The sequence below is a fragment of the Poecile atricapillus genome, chromosome 12, assembly GCF_030490865.1.
Source record: "Poecile atricapillus isolate bPoeAtr1 chromosome 12, bPoeAtr1.hap1, whole genome shotgun sequence".
Classification (NCBI taxonomy): Eukaryota; Metazoa; Chordata; class Aves; order Passeriformes; family Paridae; genus Poecile; species Poecile atricapillus.
Genome location: NC_081260.1, coordinates 4,232,141 through 4,254,356, shown reverse-complemented (window position 1 = coordinate 4,254,356; position 22,216 = coordinate 4,232,141). Strand labels below are relative to the sequence as shown.

Sequence of the window (22,216 nt, the reverse complement as noted above, 5' to 3'; positions counted from 1 at the left end):
CCGCTTTCCTTTGCTTGTCAGAGAGGAGGATGAGCTGATTGCACAGCAGCAGCTCTTTATTCTAGAGACTTACAGCCAGAGCAGCAGTGTATTTTGGTTTTTAAAAAGGCAAAACTCTCTAGAGCTTGTACAGAGGGACAGACTGGTGCAGGCCAGGTGGGAGACACTGCCAGAGAGGACTCTTGCAGGGGCTGCTGCAAGTGGGATGCACTGAGCAGACATTTAGGGTGCTTCTGACCGTATCTCAACCTTTATCTCTTCCCCCCAGGCTTGCAGAGATGGAAAGCCAGAATTGTTCCTTCTTCAGTGATAGCCTATCCCCTGATGACAGCCTGTGAGTTCTCCTTTCCCTTCACCTCACCTCCTGATGAGTCAGGGCTCCTGGGGCTCTATCCATGCCCAGCCAGGGTACAGAAATGCTTTCCTTCCCATTGAGTGAGAGGCTCTTGGGCACTGAGCCCCTTCTGAGCTCTAGGCCTGGAGCTGCCAGGAGCTCTGCTATGAAACTGCCTCCCTCCATGCTGTCCTTCCCCAAGGGCACACAAATCCCATGATTTTCCTAATTAAGGTGTTTCTCCACCTGCTGGAACAGGGATGAGGACCAGTACCTGCTGCGCCATTCCAGCCCCATCACTGACAGAGAGCCTGGGGGCAGCCAGCAGGTTCCAGGAAACCTCAACATGGATGACAAGGGAGAGCTGGAAAGAGTCCTGGCCCACTTAGAGGATGAAAACAGGTAGAAACATGGACAATTCTGAAACTGGGGGTTGTACCTCAGAGGGGGGGAAGGGACTGGAGAAGCCTTGTAGAGCTCAGAGTGGTGCCAGGGGATGCTGCTGGGTCTGGAGGTGGGGGTTGCAGATGCTGAGAGGGCAGTTTGGAGGGTGTCTAAGCAAGCTGAGCACTAAAACTCAGTGAGGGTGAGCTCTCCAAGGAAAGGAGATGACTGTTCCCCAAAATATTCCTTCCTACATCCACAGAACCTGTTCCCTCCTGAACCCCAAACAGGTTGAGGTGAGCCCAGGCCGCTCTGTCTTTCTTGTCCCTGAGCCCCTCATGCACAGTGGTATTGCTGCTCTGGACCACACAGGGTGAGGCTCTAGGCAGGGCACACCAGCTCAGGAGGAGGTGATGCTTTCCCTGCCCTTGTTTTCAGCCTCTTGGGAAGTGGTTGCATACCTGTGCACCCCCTGTGTGGGGCAGAACCACAGCCAGGCCACTCTGCAGTGCAGCATCCTGGCCCCTAAGCTTCACAAACAGCAAAGCTTTGTCTGAGTCATGGGCCAGCCCCACTGTGCAGCTCCTGGGTCAGTCTCTAGGAAGGATTGAGGGGATGCTGACCTGGGCTGTCCTGCAGGATCCTCCAGGGAGAGCTGAGACGTTTGAAATGGCAGCATGATGAGGCAGTGGAGTCTCCAACCTTGGCTACAGGCTCTCCTGAATCAGTGCAAGACCCGCGTAACGACGAGCTCCTGGCAGAAGCACGAATCCTTCGGCAGCACAAGAGCCGCCTGGAGACACGGATGCAGATCCTGGAGGACCACAACAAGCAGCTGGAGTCACAGCTGCACAGGCTGAGGGAGCTGCTGCTGCAGGTTGGCTCAGAGCAAGGATGGGATGGGTTTTACCACAGCAGAGCTGTGACAATGGCACTAAGGGCATGGGCAGAGCAGGAAAAGCCAAGAACAGAGGATCACGACAACCTTCTCACAACAACTCTTCTCACTTCAGCCTCCAGCAGAGTCAGAAGGCAATGGTTCAGCAGCCTCGTCCTTGGCTTCATCTCCACATCAGTCAGAAGGCAGCCAGGCAAAGGAGAGAGAGCACAACACCCCTGACACTGAAACTGCAGGTGAGGTTTGGGCTTGGGCTGAGCCCCTGGCCCCGCTCCCTTCTTTCCATGCTGCAGGAAGCTGCCTGCTCCCTGCTGTCCTGAAGAGATGCAGGCAGTCAGGTGGATGTCCAGAGAGCCTTTTCATACCCGCCTGCCCTCCTTCCTGCTGCAGATGAGGTGGAAGCCAAAACCCAGGAAGTCAGCATGTGCCTGGAAGACATAATGGAGAAGCTGCGGAGCGCCTTCCCCAACTCTCGAGGTACTTGAGTGAAATCCTCCTCTCCCGCTTCTTACTGCTCCCTCAGGTGAGGTTTTCCCCACAGAGCCCTGCCCTGGTCCCAGCTTCCCTGCGACAGCTGATGACCCACAGTGCTTCAGCCAAGAGCTTTGCTGCTGCAGTGCTGCTGGGACAGGAGCGTGGCCTGGGAACGGAGGAGGAGGAGGAGGCTTCACACCTGCAAGGAGAGGAGATCAGAGCTGCCAAGAGCACAGACCAAACAGATCCCTGTGATGAGCTGCAAGGCAGCCTCCTGCCCTGCTCAGGACCCTGCACTCCACAGGGCTCCCACCCATGAGGATGGACAGACTTGTCAGCACCACCTGCAGCAAGAGCTTTGAGCCACCTCCTGGCTTCATCCCTGTCCAGACCCCTCTGCAGGAGAGGCTGAGGCCCCAGTAGCCTGGTGAGATGGAAGCAATGGTGCAAGCTCTCCTGGCTGCTCATGGATGGCTCTTCCCAGCAGGGATGGAGACTGGGGGATGTGTGTGTGGGTGGCACTCCACTCAGCAAGGTTTTGGTGTTGGTCATTCTGCTCTTTCCCTCTGTGCTCCAGTGCAGGAGCAGCACTCGGTCTCTTGCCCAGGCTGCCAGAGGGAGACATTGCTTGGTGCCAGCACTAACATGAGGTGGCGGTCTGCCCATGCAGACTCTTGCCCACTTTCTGCCATCCCTGAGCAGGATCCTTCTGGCTGTGCAGCAGCCCCTTTCTAACCAGGTGGCTCTGGGTCCTGCTTTCCTGACCTGTCTATTTCTCTTTCAGGTATGACCTCCCTTATCTAACACCTCCTGTGAGCCAGAGGCTTTTCCTAACCAGCTACCTGGCTGCTTTCCTCCCCCTCTCTCCCTGCCATGCTCCCTGTGCTGCAGCAGCCCTCACACAGACTCCCTCCGAGCTGGTGGTGCAGGATGCTTGCCAGCTCCAGAAGATCTCAGGGGAACATAGGTCATGCAGGAGTGGGACTGTGGGCTCCCCAGCAGGCTGGTTTGGTCACACAGTGGCTGAGCCTGGGTGGGATGGTTCAGAAGAAAGAGCTGAAGCCATGAAAACTGCCTGTCTCCCCTGGCACCCATGGGCTGCTGCCTTTGCCTATAGCCCTCGGGGGATGCAGAGCTCAGCATCCCACTCTTCATTTGTGCCCAGGAGCCTCCAGGTCTATGGGCATCAAAACACTCCTGGAGCCACACAACTTTTAAAATAACTCTTTATAGCAGTAACCAGCTGCCAGCCTTGTGGTTTGAACTCTGCCACCCAAGGCTCTGCAGCCAGCCAGGCACATACCACCAGGAGAGAGTCTGTGAGGTTTATGGAGTAGGGATTGAGTCCATGTTAGAGCTTCAGCCCAGCTAGTAGCCTTATATTGAGAGGGTCTTTATAACAGAGCCTTATTGTTTAATTTGCATATATTTCTATATATTATATATATATACTGTACTTAAACACTCTCATGGACTCACTCTATTAAACTCTAATACCTTAAGTGTAGCTGCCCTTCACTTTCAGACCAGCCCAACTCCTGCTCCCATGTGAGCCAGCACCTTCCCTGTTGCTGGTGTTGCGTTGCAGGGTTGCTGTGAGGGAGCTCAGTGAGGGCTGGACCCACAGCAGGTACTTCATCCTGCCTGGTTTCCTGGGGATCTGTGCCTTTGCCATGGCACTGAGAGCCTGTCCTGCACAGACCCAGCTCCATCCCTGGGGAGCCTCAGGGGTTTCTCCAGCCACACTCCAGCCCTGGGGCCACCTTGGTCTGATGCAAGTGCGTGGCAGTGTGGGTGGGCAGCAGGACAGGCAGGACCCCCCTCCTTGCTGCCCCCAGGGAGCAGCTGCCCTGCTGCTGTCCCCACCCTTGAGTTGAGTGGGGGGCTGGAGGCCCTGGTTGGGAGGGGTCCCCTGGGGCAGTGCAGGGAGGCTGTTCTGCCAGCTGGCAGGGCAGCTTGGGGCTGGTGGCTCCAGGTCCCCACGGGTCCCTCGGGCTGGCTGTCTGGTGCTGTTATGTCGAGAAAGAGGCAGAGTCAGGTGCTGCAGGGTAACCCAGAGCTGGGGCTGAGATGGCCCTGGTGCTCTGGAGACACAGGGTGTGGAGAGATGAGAGACTTGAGCCCTCGGGACAGGGTAGGGCTGCGCACTGAGGTGAAACATCCGATTTAAACAGGGCTTGCAAGGACAGAGCCAGGGCTGTTGTTGCTGGCTGGGATGGGACATCACAGTGAACTCTCTGGGGAGGTTGTGACCAGGGCAGGGTGTCAGCCCAGGGCTGTGGGCTTGGCTCTGGGGTGTTGGCAGAGGTGAGGAGCAGTTCCCACACCAAGAACAAGGTGGTGTGAGCCTTACAGCCAGGACTATTCAGCATGTAGTGCTCCAGTGTCTGCTGGCAGCAGTGTGGGTGGCTGTCCTTGCTGTCCCCTGCCCTGGCCAGGTGAGTGGCAGGAGGGCAGTGTGGTGGCATTAGGGTGACTTTGGGCATGCTGTGTCAGGCTGTGGGTGAGAGGGACCACAGGCCAGCCTGTGAGACCCAGCTGGACCCCTCTGTTATCCCAGGGACATGGGATGGAGCCTGGGGAGCAGCAGAGTGAGGCTTGGCCTGAGGGTGTGGTCAGGAGTATCCAGCCTTGGGGGGCACTGGAGGGAGAAAAAGGGCAGGATGAGGAGAGAGCTGCTGGCCCCAGTGGCAGGTGTGGGGAGCAGAGGTGGCCAGGTTGGGTGCTTGGGCTGTGTTTGGGAGCCAGGGCTGTGTCAGGGAGGGGAGCAGGCTGGCTAATGCTCTGGTAACCATGTACTGTGGTGCTGCTGTCCTCACTGCTTTGTGGCATCTCTGCTCTGGAAAGAGAATAAATTTGTATTTATACTGAGAGCTGGAAAAGTGCTCTGGCCTCCTCTATCTGTGTGTCTCGGCTGAGTCAGCTCCTGTTGCTGTGCCATCCTGGCACTGCTCCTGCAGGGCTGCTGGGACACAGTCACTGTGTCACCCTGGCTGTCCACGCCACTTGAGGCAGAACAGCAGCTGTGAGCAGAGCCCCAGGATCCCCAGACACAGGTTGTGTCCCCCAGCCACCCTCTTCATCCTCTTCCCACAAGGTCTGTTCAGGCCATGTGGCTGCCTGAGGGGTGGGACAGGGGCTGTGTGGGGACAGTCCCTCTTTGTCACCCAGGAATTTTGGCTGTAGGAAACCCTTCAGCCCCAGGCAGGAGGTAGAGAGCAGTGGGATGCTGGGCAGGCAAGGCAGTCCTTTCCCTCCCTTCTCTCTGGAGCTCCATGAAGTTTTCAGTGTCCAGAGGTATCTGGGTGCCTCAGCCCCAGGTGCTGCCTGTGTTTGCTGTGCCTTTGTGGCACAATAATTCAGATGAACAATAGTTCAGGGTAAGGCCAGGGGCTCTGGGACTCTCACCACTGCCCAGACTTGGCTGATGGTGAAGCCTGCCCAGGACAGACAATTTTTGGGCTGGACCTGCTCTCACCCCTGCCTGGAAGGGCTGACACTGCTGGGAAAACCCTGACACGATGCCACTGCAGGGAAGTCTGGGGACACTCATGCCAGAGAGATTCAGGAGCTTAAGGGGGATGAAATGCAGCCTCCTTCACCACTCCTGTCAAGAGCAGCACAAAGTGCCCCATGCCACGGGCTGCAGGGTGAGGCAGGAGGTGTGCAGTGTGATCAGGGAAGCTGGGCACGTTCAGGAACAGATCCAGCCTGCCGTGCCAGGGAAGAGCTTTTATTTCTCAGCCAGGAAAGCTCGTCGGCGCCCAGCTGAAAGGCGCTGGAGCCAGGGCAGGGCTGCACAGTGGTGTCAGGGTGAGGACAGCATTGTTCCCCTGTCACTGCCAGGACAGTCCCCAGCCCCGGGGCTCCCTCCCAGGGTACAGGAGCCCTGCTGCCTGTGCTGTGCCTCTGTCAGTGGCCTGGCAGCTGCTCCCCCAAGCAGGGCTAAGTGTCCTGCTCAGGGCTGCTCACAGCCCTGCTCTTTGCTGCGCTGCTCCAGGGGTGCAGCATCCCCTGCTCTGGCTGCTAGGGGGAACGGGGATGTTTTTGCTCCTTCACCCAGCTCCTCACCTTCCCCAGGGGTAAAACTTTCTGTGGGGATGTTGGCTTCCCCAGCATTTTCTTGTCCACTGCCTGCTCCCTGCTCCCTGCAGCTCACCTCTTCCAGAGCCTCCCCAGATGTTTCATTCTCCAGCCCTTTGCTGGGAGGCCCCAGATGTGGGGCTGTCTTTGGCTGAGCCTGGGCCTCACTCCCTGTGCCAGCTCCCTCTGCTCCACTGGCTCCCTGCTCCAACCCCTGCACTACCCCTGCTGCCTTGGTCTCCCCTGTTGTCCCCCAGTGCCCTGCTTCAGGCTTTTCTATTTTTGCTGGTACACACTCTTTCTCTTTGTCCTTCTCCACTTTCCCTTTTACTACTGCCTCCTCCTCCCTCTCCTCTTTTCCCTCCTTTTCTTCTTCCTTCTCTACTTCTTCATCTTTTAATTTCTCACTTTCTTCCTCTACTCCCCTCTCCACCCTCTCCTCCCTCTCCCCTTTGTCTTCCTTCTCTTCCTTGTCTACCTCCTCATCCTTCTCCAATTTTCCATCTTCTTCCTCTGCCCCCCTCTCCACCTTTTCCTCTTCTTTCTCTTCTTTTTCTTCTTTTTCTTCCTTTTCTTCCTTTTTTTCTTCCTCTTTCTTCTCTTTCCTCTCCTCCTCTTTCTCATCTTCCTCCTCTGTTCCCAGGCTCTCTGGCTTTACCCCACAGGTGCCCAGGTTTGCTTCTTCCCCCACTGCTGTCCAGTCCCTCCTTTCCACCTCTTCTCCCACAGGCTCTCCCCGTGCTTCATCTCCTCCTGGTGCTGCCCCTTCATCCCCAGCCCTGGGGGTCCCTTGTTCTGCCTGAGGAGCCCTGGGTTGTTCTGTTACTTCAGCCTCAGCCCCCTGCTCCCCCTGCCCAGGGGTCTCCCGGACCCCAGCCTCACCCTGAGGAGCCCCATCACCCACCTCCCTGCTCTCCCGCCCCTCATGGGCCTTCAGACCCTGGGATGACTGGAAGAGGCCCTGGTAGCGCTTCCGATCCTCCACGTGCTTCTTCCTCATCCTCTCGCCCAGCTGCTTCAGCTCCTTCTTCACCGCGGCCGCCATGGAGGGGTCAAGGTGAGCCACGCGCTGGAAGTCCTCCCGTGCCTCCCTCTCGTTCCAGACAGCAGCGTGGGCCTTTGCCCGCTTGAAATAGGCCTTGGCATTGTCTGCCAGGAGACAGAGCCCTCACTGGGGGTCCTGCAGCTCAGGGCCACCAGCCACAGGGGCTGGAGACCCTGGGGACCAGGGGACGTGAAGTGGTGGGGTGTGGGGTGTGGGGTGTGGGGTGTGGGGTGGACACACCTGTAGGGAGGGCAGGGAGACCCAGGCTGTGCGCTGCCATTGCGGGCAGCAGGGCACAGGGAGTGCAGAGATCATCGTGGAAGGGGAAGGATGGTGTGGTGGGTGGGGGGACATTGTGGGCAGGGGAAACCAGTGACATGAGCACTGTCATGGCCAGGGCAAACTGGGACACAGGGATCCAGATGACACGGGTGCTATCACAGGCAGGGGGACACAGGATGAGCATTGTCACGGATGGGGGATTCAGAGGATGGAGTCCCTGGGAGCCGTGGGCACAGCAGGAGGGGGGATGCAGGGCACAGGTACCATTGTGCTTCTGGAGAAGCTCCGTGGTGTGCTCCAGCACCTCGTAGTACTCGCCGAGCTCCAGCTGGCACTGGCAGTAGTTGAGCACCAGCGGTGTGACCAGGCTCTCCAGCTTCAGCCAGCCATCCTCCCACGGCTTCTCCTGCCCCACGAGCAACCCTGGCTCATGGCTGTGTCCATCCCCTCCCAGGCACCCAAGGCACACAGGGGAAAGTGTTTTGAGGTGTGACCCAGGCAGGGATGGGGGGAGTGTTGGTCCTGCTCACCTTGGCCTGGAGATTCCTGAGGCAGATGACAGCCTCCTGGTACTTGGCCGCCGCCTGTGCGAACTCCCTGCGCAGGACGAGGCGGTTGCCCTCGCTGTGCAGTACAGGCACTGCTGCCAGCTTCTCCTCCTTGCTCATGGCCCAGGTGTCACGTTTGTACGCTGAGGGGTCCTCCACCTGCCCAAGCAGGAGGAACTGAGTGGCCTGTCCCAGCTGTTCCCGCTCTGTCAGCCATCCCCACCATCCCCCTTACCCGGAACAGCTCCATGATGAAGATGAGAGGCTGTGGTGTCCGCTGCAGCTCGTCCAGGTCCTCGTAGCCCGTGCTGTGGTAGTCAAACATGTTGCCCATGCCACAGCGGTGCTTCTGCCCTTCCAGGGGGTCCCGTCCCTCCGCGATCCTCCGCATGCCCCTGGAGACCAGGGCGTACATGCCTGTGTGCTGCAAAGAGGGGAGTGCCCTGCTCAGCCCTGAGGGGCCATCTGCACCCCCTTGTCTGGAGCAGATCCCTGGTGCTAAGGCCAAGTCACACCCTGCGTTTGCACCAGACAAGGCCAGAGCATCTCTGGGATGCAGATGACATGGGTCCTGTGTCCTGGCTCTGCAGGAAGGAGGGAAGTGGGCAACTATGGGCCCCTCACTCACAATGGTGTCGCACCAGAACTCTGCCACCTCCCCAATCCTCATGGAGCTGAGCAGCGTCTCCCAGATCTCCAGCTTGAACATCTTGCCCATGATGATCTCCATGGGCATGCCAGCTTCCCGGCTGTCATCGATCACCGTCCGCTCAAAGTCATCCTTCAGCGTCTGGAAGTGGAAGGTGAACTGCCCCAGAGAGAGCCCAGTGGTGAGATCTCCACGGCAGCCACGATGACCTCAGCTGTGGGGTCAAGCCTGCTCCCAGCACTGTGCTGAGCTGACTGACAGCTCTCCCTCCACAGCAGGAGACTGTGCCTCTTGCCCACTTGAGACAGCAAGCAGATGGTCAAATGTCTTAACATCCATCCATGCTACAGCTCGCTTCTCCCTGTGGGTCCCCCTTTCTAACCCAGTGCACAGAGTGCTCTCAGTGTGCACCAGGACTGGTGGAACCCACAGTGATCAGAGGCTGGGAAATGTCCCAGGAACAGCCCATTGGCACATCTCATTCCTGCTTTGCACATGGCAGGAAAGGCAGATTTCAGCAACCTGCTGGGGCTGCTGAGCTCCAAAGGTGCCAGGGGGAGGAGGTGTCACAGGCACAGCGCAAGGTGAGGCACTGCCAGCTGTCCCTGTGACAAATGTGTCTGCCTGTGCCCAAACCAGCCCCTCTGCACCCCTGTTGTGAGGGCACTCACTCTTCCCCAGACCTGGAGCTGGGCTTGTGAACCATTACAGGGATGTCAGACCCGCTCCCACTCCCAGGGCTCTGCAGGAACAACCCAGACAATTTACCTTGCTCCCATCCTGCAACTTCGGCAGCTCCCCTCGGCCTCCGTGCAGAATCTTCTTTTTGACCCCTTCCACATTCAGCAGGTAGGTTTCCTCCATGGCTGCTCACAGATCACACGTACCCACAACACTCCGGCCCTTCTACAGCTCCATGTCTTCCTTAGGTGTCTCTTGACTATCTGGACATACACATTGTCTTCCAGGGCTCCTGCTGACCTTTTCCTTTCTGTGCTGGGGCAGAGCCCTCTTCCCCTGCCCTTGGATTGTGAGAGGAGTGTCCCCTCCTAGCACACACTCACTGAAGCCCCTGTGTCCTCTGTTGCTTTCTGTAACCACCCTTCTAATCCTCTTCCCACCGTGTCAGGTTAATCTGGGATTTGCCTGCATAGTCTATGGGGAATTATAGGAACTCCCTGATCAGGAGAACCTTGTTCCTCCCACCGAGTGACAGCATTTTTGACCCAGCTCCATGAAGAGAACTTTGGGGAAGGAGCCCAGCAGTGCCCCACCAAAGATGCCCAGGCATGGCTCCCTGCCAGCGGCTGTGTGGTTGGAAGACCACAAAGGAACAGACCAGAGTTGAAAAGGAAACTTTATTGAGTTTGGTTTGCAGATATAAGCATTCCTCAAACACCAGGCCACAGCCCATCAAGCTCAAGAGTCAGTAAGATGCAGAAACCAGCACCATGCTGTCCCAGGGAGGCCAGTGCTGGCTATTTACAGTAAATCTGTTGTTTTGGCTGCTCTCACAGGCATAGTCCAATTCTTCAGCTCCACCAGCCAAACCCAGCTGTGAAATCAGCTTTGGACATGGACCCTCTACCACTGCCCAGCAGCACATGTGGCAGCAGAAGTGTGCAACTAAAGCACCAAAAAATCAAATACTTCAGCATGGCGGCTGACCACCACTTCCAGCTCTACTCATGAAGACCCAGGCCCACTCCTCACTTCTCCATGAGGGACTCCAGCTGCTCCTGCAGGGATGCCATCTGGGAAGAGGGAGGGAGACATTACAGAAGGCACATCTGGGACCCCAGGCAGCCCTGGCCTTTTTGTGTTCTTGCACATCTTCCACCCACACCAGTGGCTGCTCTCCCTGTGTGTTGCCTGGAGCTGTGCTTGGGCTCCTCTGGGACAGAACTGGCACTGCCCACAGGGATCTGAGAGTGAGAACCTCCTGCCTCGGTACCTGGCTGGAACAGAGCTACCCAGGCAGGAAATCTGCCACAACCCTGCAGCTATTGCCTTCCTTGGACAGGTTTGTGTATGGTGTTTTACCCCAGGCAGCAATCCTGGCAGCTCTGGGCTGCTGACTGGACATGTTTTGGCTCCTCCAGAAAGAATGCTGCAGCCAACCCTACTCCTTGTATCTCCTTCTGCCTTGGGAAGCTCCATGCAACTACAGATGAAGTACAACTCCACCTGACCTGTAACACTGGAGCTCACAGCAGCTGCTGTGGTAGAAGACTCCAGGAACTCTGTCAGGCCAAGCCTAGAACCGTGTTGTGCACCAGTACCTCCCACTCCACTCCTCACCTGCTGCTTCTCCCGCTCTTCCTGCTGCTTGAACTCATCCAGCACCGCCTGGAGACGGGTCTGCAGATACAAACACAGAGACCACAGTGAACAGTGTGTTCTCAACAGAACGGGTGCTGCTACAACGTGTCAAATCGTGCAGGGACAAGCAGCCCCTTATTTCCTCCAGTGTCACAGATTATTTTGCCTTCACAGGGAAATGCTGGAGTGTGTATGGCCAAACCACAGCAATTTTTAACCCAGCAGGCAAAGGCTCCTGGCATCTCCAAATCAGCCCGCTGGATCTGATGGTTAAGCAGGTTTGAAGAGGCCCCAGGATAGCTCTCACCTTGAGGGCAAGGTTCTCCACTTTCATGATGAGATCTTCCTGGCGCTTCCTCCTGTCTTGAGTTTCCTGGAGTTTACTTTTCAGGTTGTCAATCTGCTTCTGGATGCCCATGGCTGGAAGGGAGAGTGAGCTCAGACCCAGAGCAGCAGCAGAGCTCGGAAGCACAGCCTGCCGGGCATCCCAACAATTCTGCCATGCTCTGCTGGCCACTCACCGATCTGGTTGGACCCCTCATTCTCCTGCTGCTGCCCATCAGACTCATTCAGCTTGTCCTGCAGTTGTCTCTCCAAGTCTTCCTCGGTGTCCATGATGTTCAGGTCCTCATCATCATGATGATCCCTCTCATCTTCATCCTCACTGCTGCTGCTGATATCATTAAATATCTCCCGCAGTTCATCATGTTCTAGGTGGGGGTAAAAGAGTTAAAACACAGCTCATGACCTGCTAATGCCCTTTGCCTGCCAGGAACCACATCTAGAAATAAAACAGCCTTCCCCACTGTACCTGAGGAGCCATGGCCTTGCTTATGCCCTGACATCCCCGGGGAGGAGATGTCCAGGCTAGTGAGTGAACCATGGTTGTCCACTTCTTTTGTTTCATCTTCAGCAATGACTTCCCAGCCTGACAGCAGGAACAGGTGAGTCAAGGGAAAAAGAGGAACTTGGAAGATGCAGTTGAATCTATGGAAGAATATACAATGAAAGAGGCTAAAAATGGCAGATGACTGCCACTCCAACTAGTCTGGCCTTGTACCTATGGATACCCAGGATGAAATATCCCAGACCTCTTCTCTGATGACTTCTCCTCTACTATTTCAGTTCCTTCTCAGTACAACTGCACAGTCCACAAGAAGGTCACCTTGAGGAAACAATAAGCTTTGAACAAGGCAAAGATGAAGCTCCAAAACTTCAGTGCCTCTTGTGTGTTTATCTCCCAGTGTTCCACATCCACACAAAGCTCAACTTGTTCTTTCCAGAACCCCCAGGTCCCACACAGGTCCTGTCCTGTCCTACTCTTGAGCTTTTTTTCCCACTAAAAGGATACGGACACTGACAGCCTCAGCATCAGTGCTCAGGAGACGCTTCACTTCTTTTTCCACATCAGGAGACTCGATATACTGGGCCAGAGAGAGGAAAGAGAACAGAGACAATGTTAAATGCCTGGTGCATGCTTCTGTTGCTGGCCAACTACAAGCCTCTGCCTCTGGATAGAGTACTGTTTCAAAGCTTTCTTATCTTCTGCTTTCTGCTCAGAATTTGCTCATATTTAACTGTGAAGTAATTTATGTGCCCCCCTCCCCAAAACAATCCATCTTTTTTGTACCTTGGTAGGTTGAGTGCTCTAACTTTTCTGCTTATACTACGTATTTTTTAAGACTTCCTGTGTTTATGCAAAAAGTCCTTGAGGTGTTGACGGTCAGCTCAACTCAACTCAATTCAACTCAACTCAACTCCTTCCATCCTACTCAAAAGAAAGCTTCATTTTTTCACTTTTAAATTAGTCAGGATTTTTACTGCAGTGATATCAAATCTCTCCTGTGGGCTACAAGAATGTCTCAAGTAATTTGTTTCCCAAATGTCATGCAAAATCACACTCAACCCTGTTCTCAGAAACTGCAAAGGAGAGAAGAACAAGTCTTCCCAGCCTCAGGGTGCTGCATCTCCCCAGCACCTTGCCTGGCTTGTGCATATGCACAGAGACAGTCTCTGAGCTCCATCTGTTGTCACTCCCCCAGCTGAAATGACAGTGGTACTATTTGGGGAAGGGAATGGGCCATGCATAAAGAGAAGATTTAAGCTGGGAAAGCAGGAATGAGTGAAGCCTCATTTCCATGTGAGTCTTTCTTCGTTTCTTCTCTATGAGCTGGAAGATGTGGTGTGTCAAGGCAGCCACAGGAATGAGGTCCAGCAGTACTCTGCACAGAGGATTTTCCCCTCAGGAGTATAAAATACAGAGGAAGCACCCAAAGTGTTTAAATCTACTATCCTACTGTCATCCTCATCTCAGGCAAGGAAAAGTGAACAAATGTTACAAAAACACATAACTCCTGGACAAATCACCATTACAGCTCTAATGTCTCCCCCCTCCTAGCCCTTGGGTATTTCATCTGCCTCTGGGTGAGAAGCAACTCACCTTCTTCTTAGCTGTCTTCCGGAATCGCCGCTTCCGTACATTTTTCAGGGGAAGAGTGACTGTGATAGAGGAAACAGATTTCATGTGTCAGACAGATGGCCCAGTGAGACAAGCACGTGTCAGAAGGGAGAAGATCCCTTCTGTAACAGAGAGAGCCGTGGAAAGGAGCAGCAGCACCACTAGTACCTGGCAGCTGTGAGCACCCTGCTCAGATGTGGGGTACTGGGGTAGAGGGGCTTGGCACAGCCTCTACTCACTGCCATGGTTCCATATGAATTTCTTCTCCCTGTCCTTGTCCTTCTTCTTGTTTGCCTTGGGGTCAGTGGTCACAGTTTGCTCTTCCAAAGGCGGGTAGAGATCACCATCCACAGTGCAAACAAGCATCTGGAATCCCCACATGGATACAAGGATGTGAAGGAACAGTGACTGCCTGCTGCATGTTGTGAGCCAAAGGGATTCAGGGGCACAGAGTGTGGGAAATACAGTTGCACCCCCGGCTCAGTTGGATACAGCAGCAGTTAAGCTGTCACAAGGACAATCACATTTCACACTTGAGGAATGAGGTTTCTAAACACCAAGTGGAATGGGGAATTTTAAACTGCTAATACTGTGAGATACAGGAACTGGCGATGTTGTAAGGGGTGTCCAGTTGCCAAAGTGTACAAGGGTTTTCCTGGAGAGGGGAGCAATGAATCAAGCTGTTGGTGCAGGCAAGGACAGCTCATACCTGGCAAATATCCGCTGTCTTGTAGAAGGTTTTCTTGTCAATGGTTTTTAAGCTCTCGATGATGCAGGGCAGATCCACCAGCTTGGCTGCCAGTGGCACCCGGTCCACACGGACAATCCCATGGCGCCCGTCCGCTGGGGTCACCCAGGGGACAGGTCAGTGCTGGGGCTCAACAGCCACCCTGGGCAGTACAGCCCTGGGCAGCAGGAACTCCACAGGACAACACATGCAAATGGCACAGCTTCACCTGTGGACAGGCAGAGGTGCCTGGACCAGATGCTCTGGTCCTGCTCACTCACCATGCAGCTCAATGGTGAGCCTGTCCTTCAGGTTGACATTCCCAGACTGGACTGCTCGCCGCACAGTTGAGGCATATTCCTGAGGAGGGAATTCTTCAGGACTGGATATGCTTCCTCCAAGAATTACCAAAGGCTTCTGCCCAACCTTCCCAGCTTTAAATACCTGCCATCCACATGCTAGACAACAACTGCAAGACCCACGGTGAGCTGCACCCTCCTCTCAACACCACGTTAACCCCATGGCTCTGCTATTCCCAGTGATCTCCATACCCCTGGCATGACACAGCTGTGACAGAGGTGCGAGGTCCCTGACAGAGACACCTGCCAGAGCCCCACAGCACCGTGGGCAGTTAGAGCTCCCCTCACCAAGCCCTTGTGGTCTCAGCAGAACAGTCTCACAGAATCCCAGAATAAAGGGGGTTGGAAGAAGAGATCATCCAGCCCAAGCCCCCTGCCAAGTCAGAGTCACCTGAAGCAGGTGATACACGTACACATCTGGCTGGGTTTGGGATGTCTCCAGAGAGGGACATTCCACGATCTCCCTGGCCAGCTGTTTCAGTGCTCTGCCACTCTCAATGGAAAGTTCTTCCTCAGGGTGAGGTGGAACTTGTGCTTTAGTTTATCATCCTGTCATCCCAGTTTTCTGGGCACCAGAAGAAGAGAGTCTCAGCTTTAAGCACCTAACAAACAGCAACAAGGGCACTTATAAACAGCCAGTACTTGTTAAAGCTGTAGCCTCGCAGAAAGGTCCTCTCAAACCCTCTACGTTGTCTCTGAGCCTCCTACTCTGAGTGGCAGGAGCACCTCTCTAGGGAAGGCCGTGGAAAATCCGTTCAAAATGTTGTACACAGGCTACCCAGGCCCCAGAGCACCCAGCCTGCTTCCACATCCCATCCCGGACCCGCAGCTTCCCCACTGCCTTGTTAAGGCCTCCCGCAGCCGCTGCTGGCCGGCAAGCCGGGCTGAGCTCGGTGCCACCGGACGGGGCCGCGAGGGGACGGGCCGAGCTCTTACCGGCGGCAGCCGCAGCACGAACTGGCTCTCGAGCTCGTGCGGAGCATCGTCCTTGCCCTTGCTCATGCCGCCTGCTGCAGCCCTGACAGAAACACGCGGTCACCTCACCCTCGGGAAGGCTCCTGCACGGAGACCCCGGCCCGGGACGGCTGCCAGTGCCACAGCCTCCCTCAGCCCCGGCCCCGCTCCCGGGCCCGCTCCCGCTCCGCTCTCGGGCCCGCCCGCCCCGCGGAAGCCGAGCCTGGCGCACCGCCCCTTCCGCTCCGTCCCCGATCCAGCCCCGCTCCTTTCCCGCTCCTTTCCCGTTCCAGCCCCGCTCCTTTCCCATTCCAGCCCCGCTCCTTTCCCGCTCCGTCCCCGTTCCAGCCCCGCTCCTTTCCCGCTCCGTCCCCGTTCCAGCCCCGCTCCTTTCCCGCTCCGTCCCCGTTCCAGCCCCGCTCCTTTCCCGCTCCGTCCCCGCTCCGCCGGCGAGGTGCCGGTGCCCATGGGGGCCGGGTTCGGCGCGGGGCTGGGGCTGGCCCTGGCCTCCAGCGCCTTCATCGGTGGCAGCTTCGTCCTGAAGAAGAAGGGGCTGCTCCGGCTGTGCGGCCGCGCCAGGGCAGGTACGGCCGCTCCCGGGGGCTGCTCCCGCTGGCTCCCCCGGGAATCGTGACCAGAATTGTGTCTGATTTCATCTGAGGTCTCTCCTTTGTTTCCTCCGCACTCAGGGCAAGGAGGGCACGCGTACCTGCGAGAGTGGCTTTGGTGGGCAGGGCTGCTGTGCAGTAAGTACCGCGCTCACACTCTGGTAAGGCACGCTTATCATGGCATCACGGACTGGTTTGCGTTGCTGGGGACCTTAAAGATCATCTCGTTCCAACCCCCTCCCATAGGAACACCTTACTCTAGACCAGGTTGCTCCAAGCCCCGTCCAGCCTGGCCTTGAACACTTCCGGGGCTTGGACAGCCCGTTACAGTGCTCCACACTCACAGGGAAGAATTTCTTCCTGGTGTCTTATCTAAACCTACTCTCTTTCAGTTTCAACCCATTCCCCCTTCTCCTGTCACTATATGCCCTTGTCAAAAGTCTCTCCCTCTTTTTTGTAGGCTCCCTTCGCATACTGGAAGGCCACAATTAGGTCACTCCAGAGCCTTTCCTCTTAAGAGTGTGGTTGTTTCCAGTCGCTTTCATGTTTTGTTATTACTATTTTTGTTTGACTGCTTGAGTTTTATCCAAGTTTCTGATGATGATGTTGATTTGATTATAACTAAATTAAGTCTTGTGCATTACCAGGTTTAGGAGGTAATTACCATTACCTCCTTTGCTAAGCAGGAGCTGAAGAGCTGGTTTAGCTGGGTTGGGTTAAGTGCTTCTGACGTGGCCTGCCCTGAGGATGTAGTGATAATGGCACATCCAGTACCGTGTACAGCAATTTCAGCAGCTTTACTTTACATTTTCAGTGTTAAGAACCAACTATAACTGATTTACCCTTTAAAAAGCTGTAAAAGCTGTTCCAGGCTAAGGAACAGATGTCTTTCAGCTTTGTGGAAATTACGAAAATACTTTCCTGTGGTTGCTGCTCACTGTAGAGGCACGTGTGACTAAGGATCACTGTGCAGAACACTGAGCCTTCTCTTCCCAAGAGAAGCTGTGGGGCTTCTGCTGGTTCTTGCTGGTGCCGTTCTTCCCTGGTTGCTCAATATACCTCAGAGAAACAGGACGCTCAGGAGGAAACTGAGGCTTTTCTGACTACACTCAAACTTGTATTATGGTGAATTGCTCCCACTTTGATGCTCACAGGAGTTTCTCTTGCAGTGGGAGTTGGAGAAGCTGCAAATTTTGCTGCCTATGCCTTTGCCCCTGCAACACTGGTAACTCCACTGGGTGCTCTGAGTGTCCTTGTCAGGTAAGCAGCTTGAGAAACAGCCTCACATCACCTGCCAGCCCTTAGTGATGAAAGCAGTTGCTTTCCTTTCTTCCCTTAGGTATCCATTTCTTGTCCTAATTGATGATTTGATTTTAAATTTGTTTTGATTTAAAATTTGATTTTTAATTGCAGTTTTGACTTTTTTTTGTTTGTTTGTTGTTTTTTTTTTGTTTTGGTTTTGTTTGTTGCCTTTTTAGTGCAGTTCTGTCTTCCATCTTCCTGAATGAGCAGCTGAATGTTCACGGGAAGATTGGCTGTATCCTGAGTATCCTGGGCTCCACTGTGATGGTGATACATGCTCCACAGGAAGAAGAGGTTTCCAGCCTGGAGTCAATGGCAGAGAAGCTGAAAGATCCAGGTACTAAAATAAAAGGATTCCTGTTTACTTCAGGCTAATGACAGTAGAAGGTAGGATACAACTTGGATAGATTGGAAAGGACTGAACTAAATGGTAATTGAGCTGTTTCTGTTCTGCACACACCACTGGAATCATTAATAGTTACCAAGTGGGCTGTTTTTTTTACTGTCTGTGAGGTATAATGCAAAAAGTGAGGAAATGAGGTGCAGCTGTCAGCAGAAGGGATTGGCCTGTGGCAGTACCAGGAATTGTAGAGGGAATTCCTGTACATAAGGGTGATAGTGGTGTGGCTGAGAGAAGATGGAAGAAGAAATTCAGGCAGAAGAATTGAAGGCAAAAGAATTCATGGAGTTATGCCCAAGAGCAGGTATTTATGTTAGAAGATGAATCAAGTCACAAGGATATGATGTAGGAGATAGCACAAATGGCAGAATAAGCCAAAGGAGATGGAGGAAGGAAGCATAAAAAGAGAAAAGCAGAGTAACAGGTAGATGTTGTTTCTCTTTGGGGGGAGCACTGGCAGGGCACTCCTGTGATGCGGCCCTTTTTCATCCCACCAGTCTGCAGAGTCCAGCCATGGCTTCCCAAGCCTTCTGTCATCTTCCTGGGCCTCCTGCTGGACTGGTCAAAAGCCCCCCCAGCTCTGTTAGTGCTCTGGAGCCTGGCTGTGCCCCTGCCCCTCCCAGCAGACTGTATCTCCAACAGCCTGCCTTGTGATGACCCTGTCATGAGCTGTTGTTGTCTCTGCAGCTTTGCTCAGGCTTTCCAGCTCTGTTCCCTTCAGATGGAGGCCAGAAAGGCTGATGGGGCAGTTACCTGCCTGTCCTCCATCTCTACTTGCTCTTCATCATATGTCACTGGTGCTGCTGTGTTCTGATGGGAGTTCTTGAATTTTTTTTTTCCCCAAGGATTCATTGTATTTGCTCTGTGTGTCCTGGTGAGCTCCCTTCTGCTCATCTTTGTGGCTGGGCCCCGTTATGGACAGAGCAATGTCCTGGTTTATGTTCTGGTCTGCTCTGCCATTGGCTCACTGTCCGTATCCTGCGTCAAAGGCCTGGGGATCGCCCTGAAGGAATTGTTCTCTGGGAAGCCAGTCCTGAAGGAACCCCTGGGCTGGGTGCTCCTGGTGTGCCTGGTGATCTGCATCAGCATCCAGATCAACTATCTGAACAAAGCCCTGGACATTTTCAGCACCTCAGTGGTCACACCCATTTACTATGTGCTGTTCACCACAGCAGTCATGATGTGCTCAGCCATCCTCTTCAAGGAGTGGCAGCACATGGTGCTGGACAACATCATCGGCTCCATCAGCGGCTTCCTCACCATCGTGTCCGGCATCTTCCTCCTGCACGCCTTCAGGGACATGCCCTTCACCCCCAACCTCCTGCCCCTGTTCCTGCAGCCAGGCAGGGCAGACCCACACCCATCCTGGAGCAGTGCAGACAGACATCAGTCCTGTCAGCACCAGCCTCTGCTGCCCTCGCAGGACAAGGGCTCTCAGAGTGCAGAGGAGGAGGAGGAGGAGGAGAAGTGAAAGCAGGTGAGGAAGCATCTGAACTGCTCCCACTGCCAAGGCTGAACATGCTGCTGCCGGAGCTGTGAGCTACCTTCTGCCTGCCCCAGGTACCACCCCACTGACAGGAGGCTGACAGGGCCAGCAGCCTTCTGTGGCTGCAGACAGGAGCCTTGGGAACTGCCCAGCTCCTGGCATCCTGTGCTTCTCCACTGTTCTTTTATGTGAAGAACTGATCTGCCCTCATCAGGACTCAGACCTCGGCTGTGCAAATAGAGGCCTGCAGCACTAACAGTGCTAACCCTGACTCCATGGCAGGTCACACATCTGGGGAGTATCACACTTTTTTAAAACCAGAATTAACAGTTAGAAAATGATTTAACATGGTGCTAAGGTTACGTGGAGAGAAGATGGATGTCTGGCTTTAAAGGTGACATATAGAGAGTATTAATGCAAAAATTACTCTGTCAAGTACTTGGTTTTGCTCACTCTGCTAGAATTTATTTACAGATTCACATCCAAAAACAGAATACAGCCCAAACTGGGAAACTTCAGTGGTGCTGCCACGTGCTGCTGTGGCTCTTACAGAGGGACCAACCTCTTCATGCAACGTCTGCTGTGCAGGTTGATGAAGCTTCCTGTATTCTATTAAAAACTGATCTGTTCAGTTACCAAGTGCTAAGTGATACATTTATACCAAGAGCTGGGTGAACACTGGAAGGCATGGAGGATCACACGGGTAGGAAGAATTCTATCAGTGCTCCAGAGAAACTCCAGTTAGGAGAGGAGAGGGAATCACCTACTCTGGGAACCTAGTCCTTAGCTATTGAGGTAAGTTTCTGACTGATAACTAGACAGCTGTGTCTTCACTGACACAGGTTTACATCTGCATAGCTGCTGAACATCCTGAGCTTTTTCCCAGGAAGGCTGCTGGCTCCAAGCCACCCAAGTTAGGAGCTCACACACTGTGTCCAGCAGCCCCTGCAGTGGGTCAGTGTGCAGAACTGCTTTACCAGGCTCCTGTGTAGAGCTCCACTGTCAGTGTCATTCCAGGCTTCCCAGAGCCCTGCAGCATTGAGCACTGCTGAAATGCTGCTGCCTTCCCAGAGAGCTGATCAGTAGTTGGTTGTTTTTCCAGTTTGAAGCTCCTTTGTGTCCTGGGGGCAGAAGACACACCCACAGGCCTCCCACCAGTGACCTCCACAGGTGAAGGAGCACAAGGTTATAAAGCAGCTGGTTAGCTATTCCCCACATTTAGTCTCTCTAAAGAAACGACTCTCCAGGACAGCAGGAACTGTCAACCTTTTGGGGAAGAAGAGGAAAGGCCACAGCCTCTCCCAGAAACAAATCTGATTCATGAGATCAAATTAATTGAGCAACTAATCAGAATTCAGAAAAGGCCTGCTAGCCAAAAGACAGTTATGCCCCCTTCCTACTAATTTTGCCATAAATAGTGTCACTGGGAAGAAGGGGGAGTGGCAAGAAGGCCAGATTTTCCATTCTCAGCAGTGATATATCTGAAAAAAAGGAGAATCTCATATTAAAAATTGACCCAGTTATTATTTATTACATTTACCCAGGGAAAGCAGTTAATGGAGCAAGTCAGCATCGACAGAGTTGTGCTGCAGTGTGAAAATTGGTCACTTGGCCATATGAATGATTTACCTATGGAAGCCTGGAAGTATTTTCCAGCAGTGGCACTGCCTGGGATGATCACTGTTCCCAACATGCTCTTCTTGCTCAGGGTGCCTGTCCCAGCCTGCGCAGCGCAGCGATGGTGCCCGGGGGCAGGTGAGGATGTGCCCAGGAGGGCTGGTTTGTGCAGCACTGTTTAAGGCAGCGACCGTGGGCTGGCCTCACCTTCCCATCAGCGCTGGGAGCATCCGTGAAACGAGCATCAGCACCCCTCTGCTCAGCCCAGGGGGCACATTCCAAATGCTCCCTGCATGGCACCGGGGTCCCGGCACAAAGGCGGCCGCTGGCCCGCGGGGCCGGGAGCAGCACATCACCCCGACGTGGAGCGTCCTTGTGTCTGTTGTGGGCTCTCATCTGGCTGCAACTTCCCCGAGACTGGCATTTAATTAAATCCTAACCCGCCCCCCGAGCTGATCCTGCCTCCTTCGGGCAGCGGAGTGACCAGGAGTGGGCATGGGCGAGGGCCTGGCCTGGCGGGGGCTGGGTCCGGATCAGTCGGACAGGCTCTCCGAGAAGGCCGACTTGGACTTCTGCGTCTGCTCCAGCCGGTTCAGGATGAACTGGCTCGTGTCGATGAAGCGCTCCACGCAGTTCACGAAGCACGTCTCAGCCCGGCTGTCCAGCTTGGGGCCCGGCTTGTCCATGCACTTCTCCTGCACACAGCGGGGTCCCGTTGGTCCCGGGAGCACCGCAGCCCGACCCTCCCACCCGCACCGGGCCCTGCCCCTGGGCACCTCCAGCCCTCGGACACGCTCCCCCCACCTGGGGATCCCGATCCTCTCGGGACCCCCGGGCGCATCTGACCCGTCCCCACGCGTGGCTCTCCCGCCCCGCCGTGCCCGGAGAGCCGTCCCCTCCCGCCCTGTGCTCACCGGAGCTGGGGCTGCTCCCACGGCGGCTCCATTTTGTCCCCATCGGCCTCCTCCCCCCGGGGACAAAGGTCTGCGCGGCCTCCCAGCCCGCCTCGCCCCACCATCGCGACCGGGTCACCGGAGCCGGCGGCCCTGCCCGCCGCCCGTACCCAGCAGAGCTCGGTCATCTGGTGCACCAGCTGCTGGAAGCGCTGCTTCTGCGTCTCCACCTCGATGAAGCGCTGGAGCTGGGGGTCGGCCCCGCCCAGCCCGGCGGCGGACGGCGCGTCCATGGCGCTGCCGGTGTCCCCCCGGTCCCTCCCGGTGCCGCCGCGCCGCGACCTTCACGTGCCGCCGGTGCCGCGCCCGCCCCTTCCGCCCGCGCCGCGCCTG

General features: G+C 55.2%; 5 protein-coding genes across 8 annotated transcripts in view; 2 read left to right on the top strand and 3 right to left on the bottom strand.

Annotated features, from left to right (window-relative positions):
• The window catches only part of DRP2 (dystrophin related protein 2), a 28,872-nt gene extending 23,910 nt beyond the window's left edge, over positions 1 to 4,962 (top strand). For 2 of the 3 annotated variants that reach the window (XM_058848024.1, XM_058848025.1), the window contains 6 exons: positions 269 to 334; positions 593 to 736; positions 1,358 to 1,595; positions 1,732 to 1,852; positions 2,007 to 2,093; positions 2,140 to 4,962. In XM_058848024.1, the coding sequence (XP_058704007.1) occupies positions 269 to 334; positions 593 to 736; positions 1,358 to 1,595; positions 1,732 to 1,852; positions 2,007 to 2,093; positions 2,140 to 2,345 (862 nt within the window). In that variant the 3' untranslated portion in view covers positions 2,346 to 4,962. Of the gene's footprint in view, positions 1 to 268; positions 335 to 592; positions 737 to 1,357; positions 1,596 to 1,731; positions 1,853 to 2,006 lie in introns of all 3 variants that reach the window. The other variant, XM_058848026.1, reaches the window with a different exon arrangement.
• Positions 4,706 to 9,561, bottom strand: LOC131583706 (aryl-hydrocarbon-interacting protein-like 1). The gene is made up of 7 exons (XM_058848116.1): positions 9,466 to 9,561; positions 8,677 to 8,856; positions 8,284 to 8,472; positions 8,031 to 8,207; positions 7,765 to 7,906; positions 6,582 to 7,322; positions 4,706 to 4,731 (listed from the first exon to the last, which is right to left on the bottom strand). The coding sequence occupies exons 1-7, from the start codon at positions 9,559 to 9,561 to the stop codon at positions 4,706 to 4,708; spliced, it is 1,551 nt and encodes a 516-aa protein (XP_058704099.1).
• Positions 9,562 to 10,041: 480 nt separating this feature from the next.
• Positions 10,042 to 15,690, bottom strand: TAF7L (TATA-box binding protein associated factor 7 like). 2 transcript variants are annotated; one of them, XM_058847418.1, is made up of 11 exons: positions 15,500 to 15,690; positions 14,486 to 14,673; positions 14,187 to 14,320; positions 13,717 to 13,843; positions 13,460 to 13,518; positions 12,371 to 12,443; positions 11,831 to 11,947; positions 11,541 to 11,729; positions 11,327 to 11,439; positions 10,999 to 11,058; positions 10,042 to 10,451 (listed from the first exon to the last, which is right to left on the bottom strand). In XM_058847418.1, exons 1-11 carry the CDS (start codon positions 15,544 to 15,546, stop codon positions 10,407 to 10,409), a joined length of 1,152 nt encoding a protein of 383 aa, XP_058703401.1. In that variant the 5' UTR covers positions 15,547 to 15,690; the 3' UTR covers positions 10,042 to 10,406. The 2 variants fall into 2 exon arrangements, with proteins under 2 accessions (XP_058703401.1, XP_058703402.1); XM_058847419.1 differs by having other exon boundaries at positions 14,486 to 14,564; positions 15,500 to 15,638.
• Positions 15,564 to 20,630, top strand: LOC131583392 (magnesium transporter NIPA2-like). Its single transcript, XM_058847416.1, has 5 exons — positions 15,564 to 16,101; positions 16,207 to 16,263; positions 17,295 to 17,385; positions 17,604 to 17,764; positions 18,673 to 20,630. Exons 1-5 carry the CDS (start codon positions 15,564 to 15,566, stop codon positions 19,296 to 19,298), a joined length of 1,473 nt encoding a protein of 490 aa, XP_058703399.1. The 3' UTR covers positions 19,299 to 20,630.
• Positions 20,631 to 20,815: 185 nt separating this feature from the next.
• On the bottom strand, positions 20,816 to 22,211 carry TIMM8A (translocase of inner mitochondrial membrane 8A). The gene is made up of 2 exons (XM_058847422.1): positions 21,994 to 22,211; positions 20,816 to 21,625 (listed from the first exon to the last, which is right to left on the bottom strand). The coding sequence occupies exons 1-2, from the start codon at positions 22,114 to 22,116 to the stop codon at positions 21,464 to 21,466; spliced, it is 285 nt and encodes a 94-aa protein (XP_058703405.1). The 5' UTR covers positions 22,117 to 22,211; the 3' UTR covers positions 20,816 to 21,463.
• Positions 22,212 to 22,216: the final 5 nt, after the last annotated feature.

Excerpts from the sequence above, each read along its gene's own strand:
- LOC131583706 (XM_058848116.1), bottom strand. The coding sequence starts at position 9,561 with ATGGAGGAAACCTACCTGCTGAATGTGGAAGGGGTCAAAAAGAAGATT. Across the intron at positions 8,208-8,283 it reads TCATCATGGAGCTGTTCCGG|GTGGAGGACCCCTCAGCGTA; the intron begins GTAAGGGGGATG and ends CTGCTTGGGCAG. Across the intron at positions 7,323-7,764 it reads GCTTCTCCAGAAGCACAATG|ACAATGCCAAGGCCTATTTC; the intron begins GTACCTGTGCCC and ends GTCTCCTGGCAG.
- TAF7L (XM_058847418.1), bottom strand. The coding sequence starts at position 15,546 with ATGCTCCGCACGAGCTCGAGAGCCAGTTCGTGCTGCGGCTGCCGCCG. Across the intron at positions 14,321-14,485 it reads GCTCACCATTGAGCTGCATG|CGGACGGGCGCCATGGGATT; the intron begins GTGAGTGAGCAG and ends GGGTGACCCCAG. Across the intron at positions 11,440-11,540 it reads TGAGGGGTCCAACCAGATCG|CCATGGGCATCCAGAAGCAG; the intron begins GTGAGTGGCCAG and ends TCTCCCTTCCAG.
- LOC131583392 (XM_058847416.1), top strand. The coding sequence starts at position 15,564 with ATGCCGCCTGCTGCAGCCCTGACAGAAACACGCGGTCACCTCACCCTC. Across the intron at positions 16,102-16,206 it reads GTGCGGCCGCGCCAGGGCAG|GGCAAGGAGGGCACGCGTAC; the intron begins GTACGGCCGCTC and ends CTCCGCACTCAG. Across the intron at positions 16,264-17,294 it reads GTGGGCAGGGCTGCTGTGCA|TGGGAGTTGGAGAAGCTGCA; the intron begins GTAAGTACCGCG and ends TTTCTCTTGCAG.
- TIMM8A (XM_058847422.1), bottom strand. The coding sequence starts at position 22,116 with ATGGACGCGCCGTCCGCCGCCGGGCTGGGCGGGGCCGACCCCCAGCTC. Across the intron at positions 21,626-21,993 it reads AGATGACCGAGCTCTGCTGG|GAGAAGTGCATGGACAAGCC; the intron begins GTACGGGCGGCG and ends CGCTGTGTGCAG.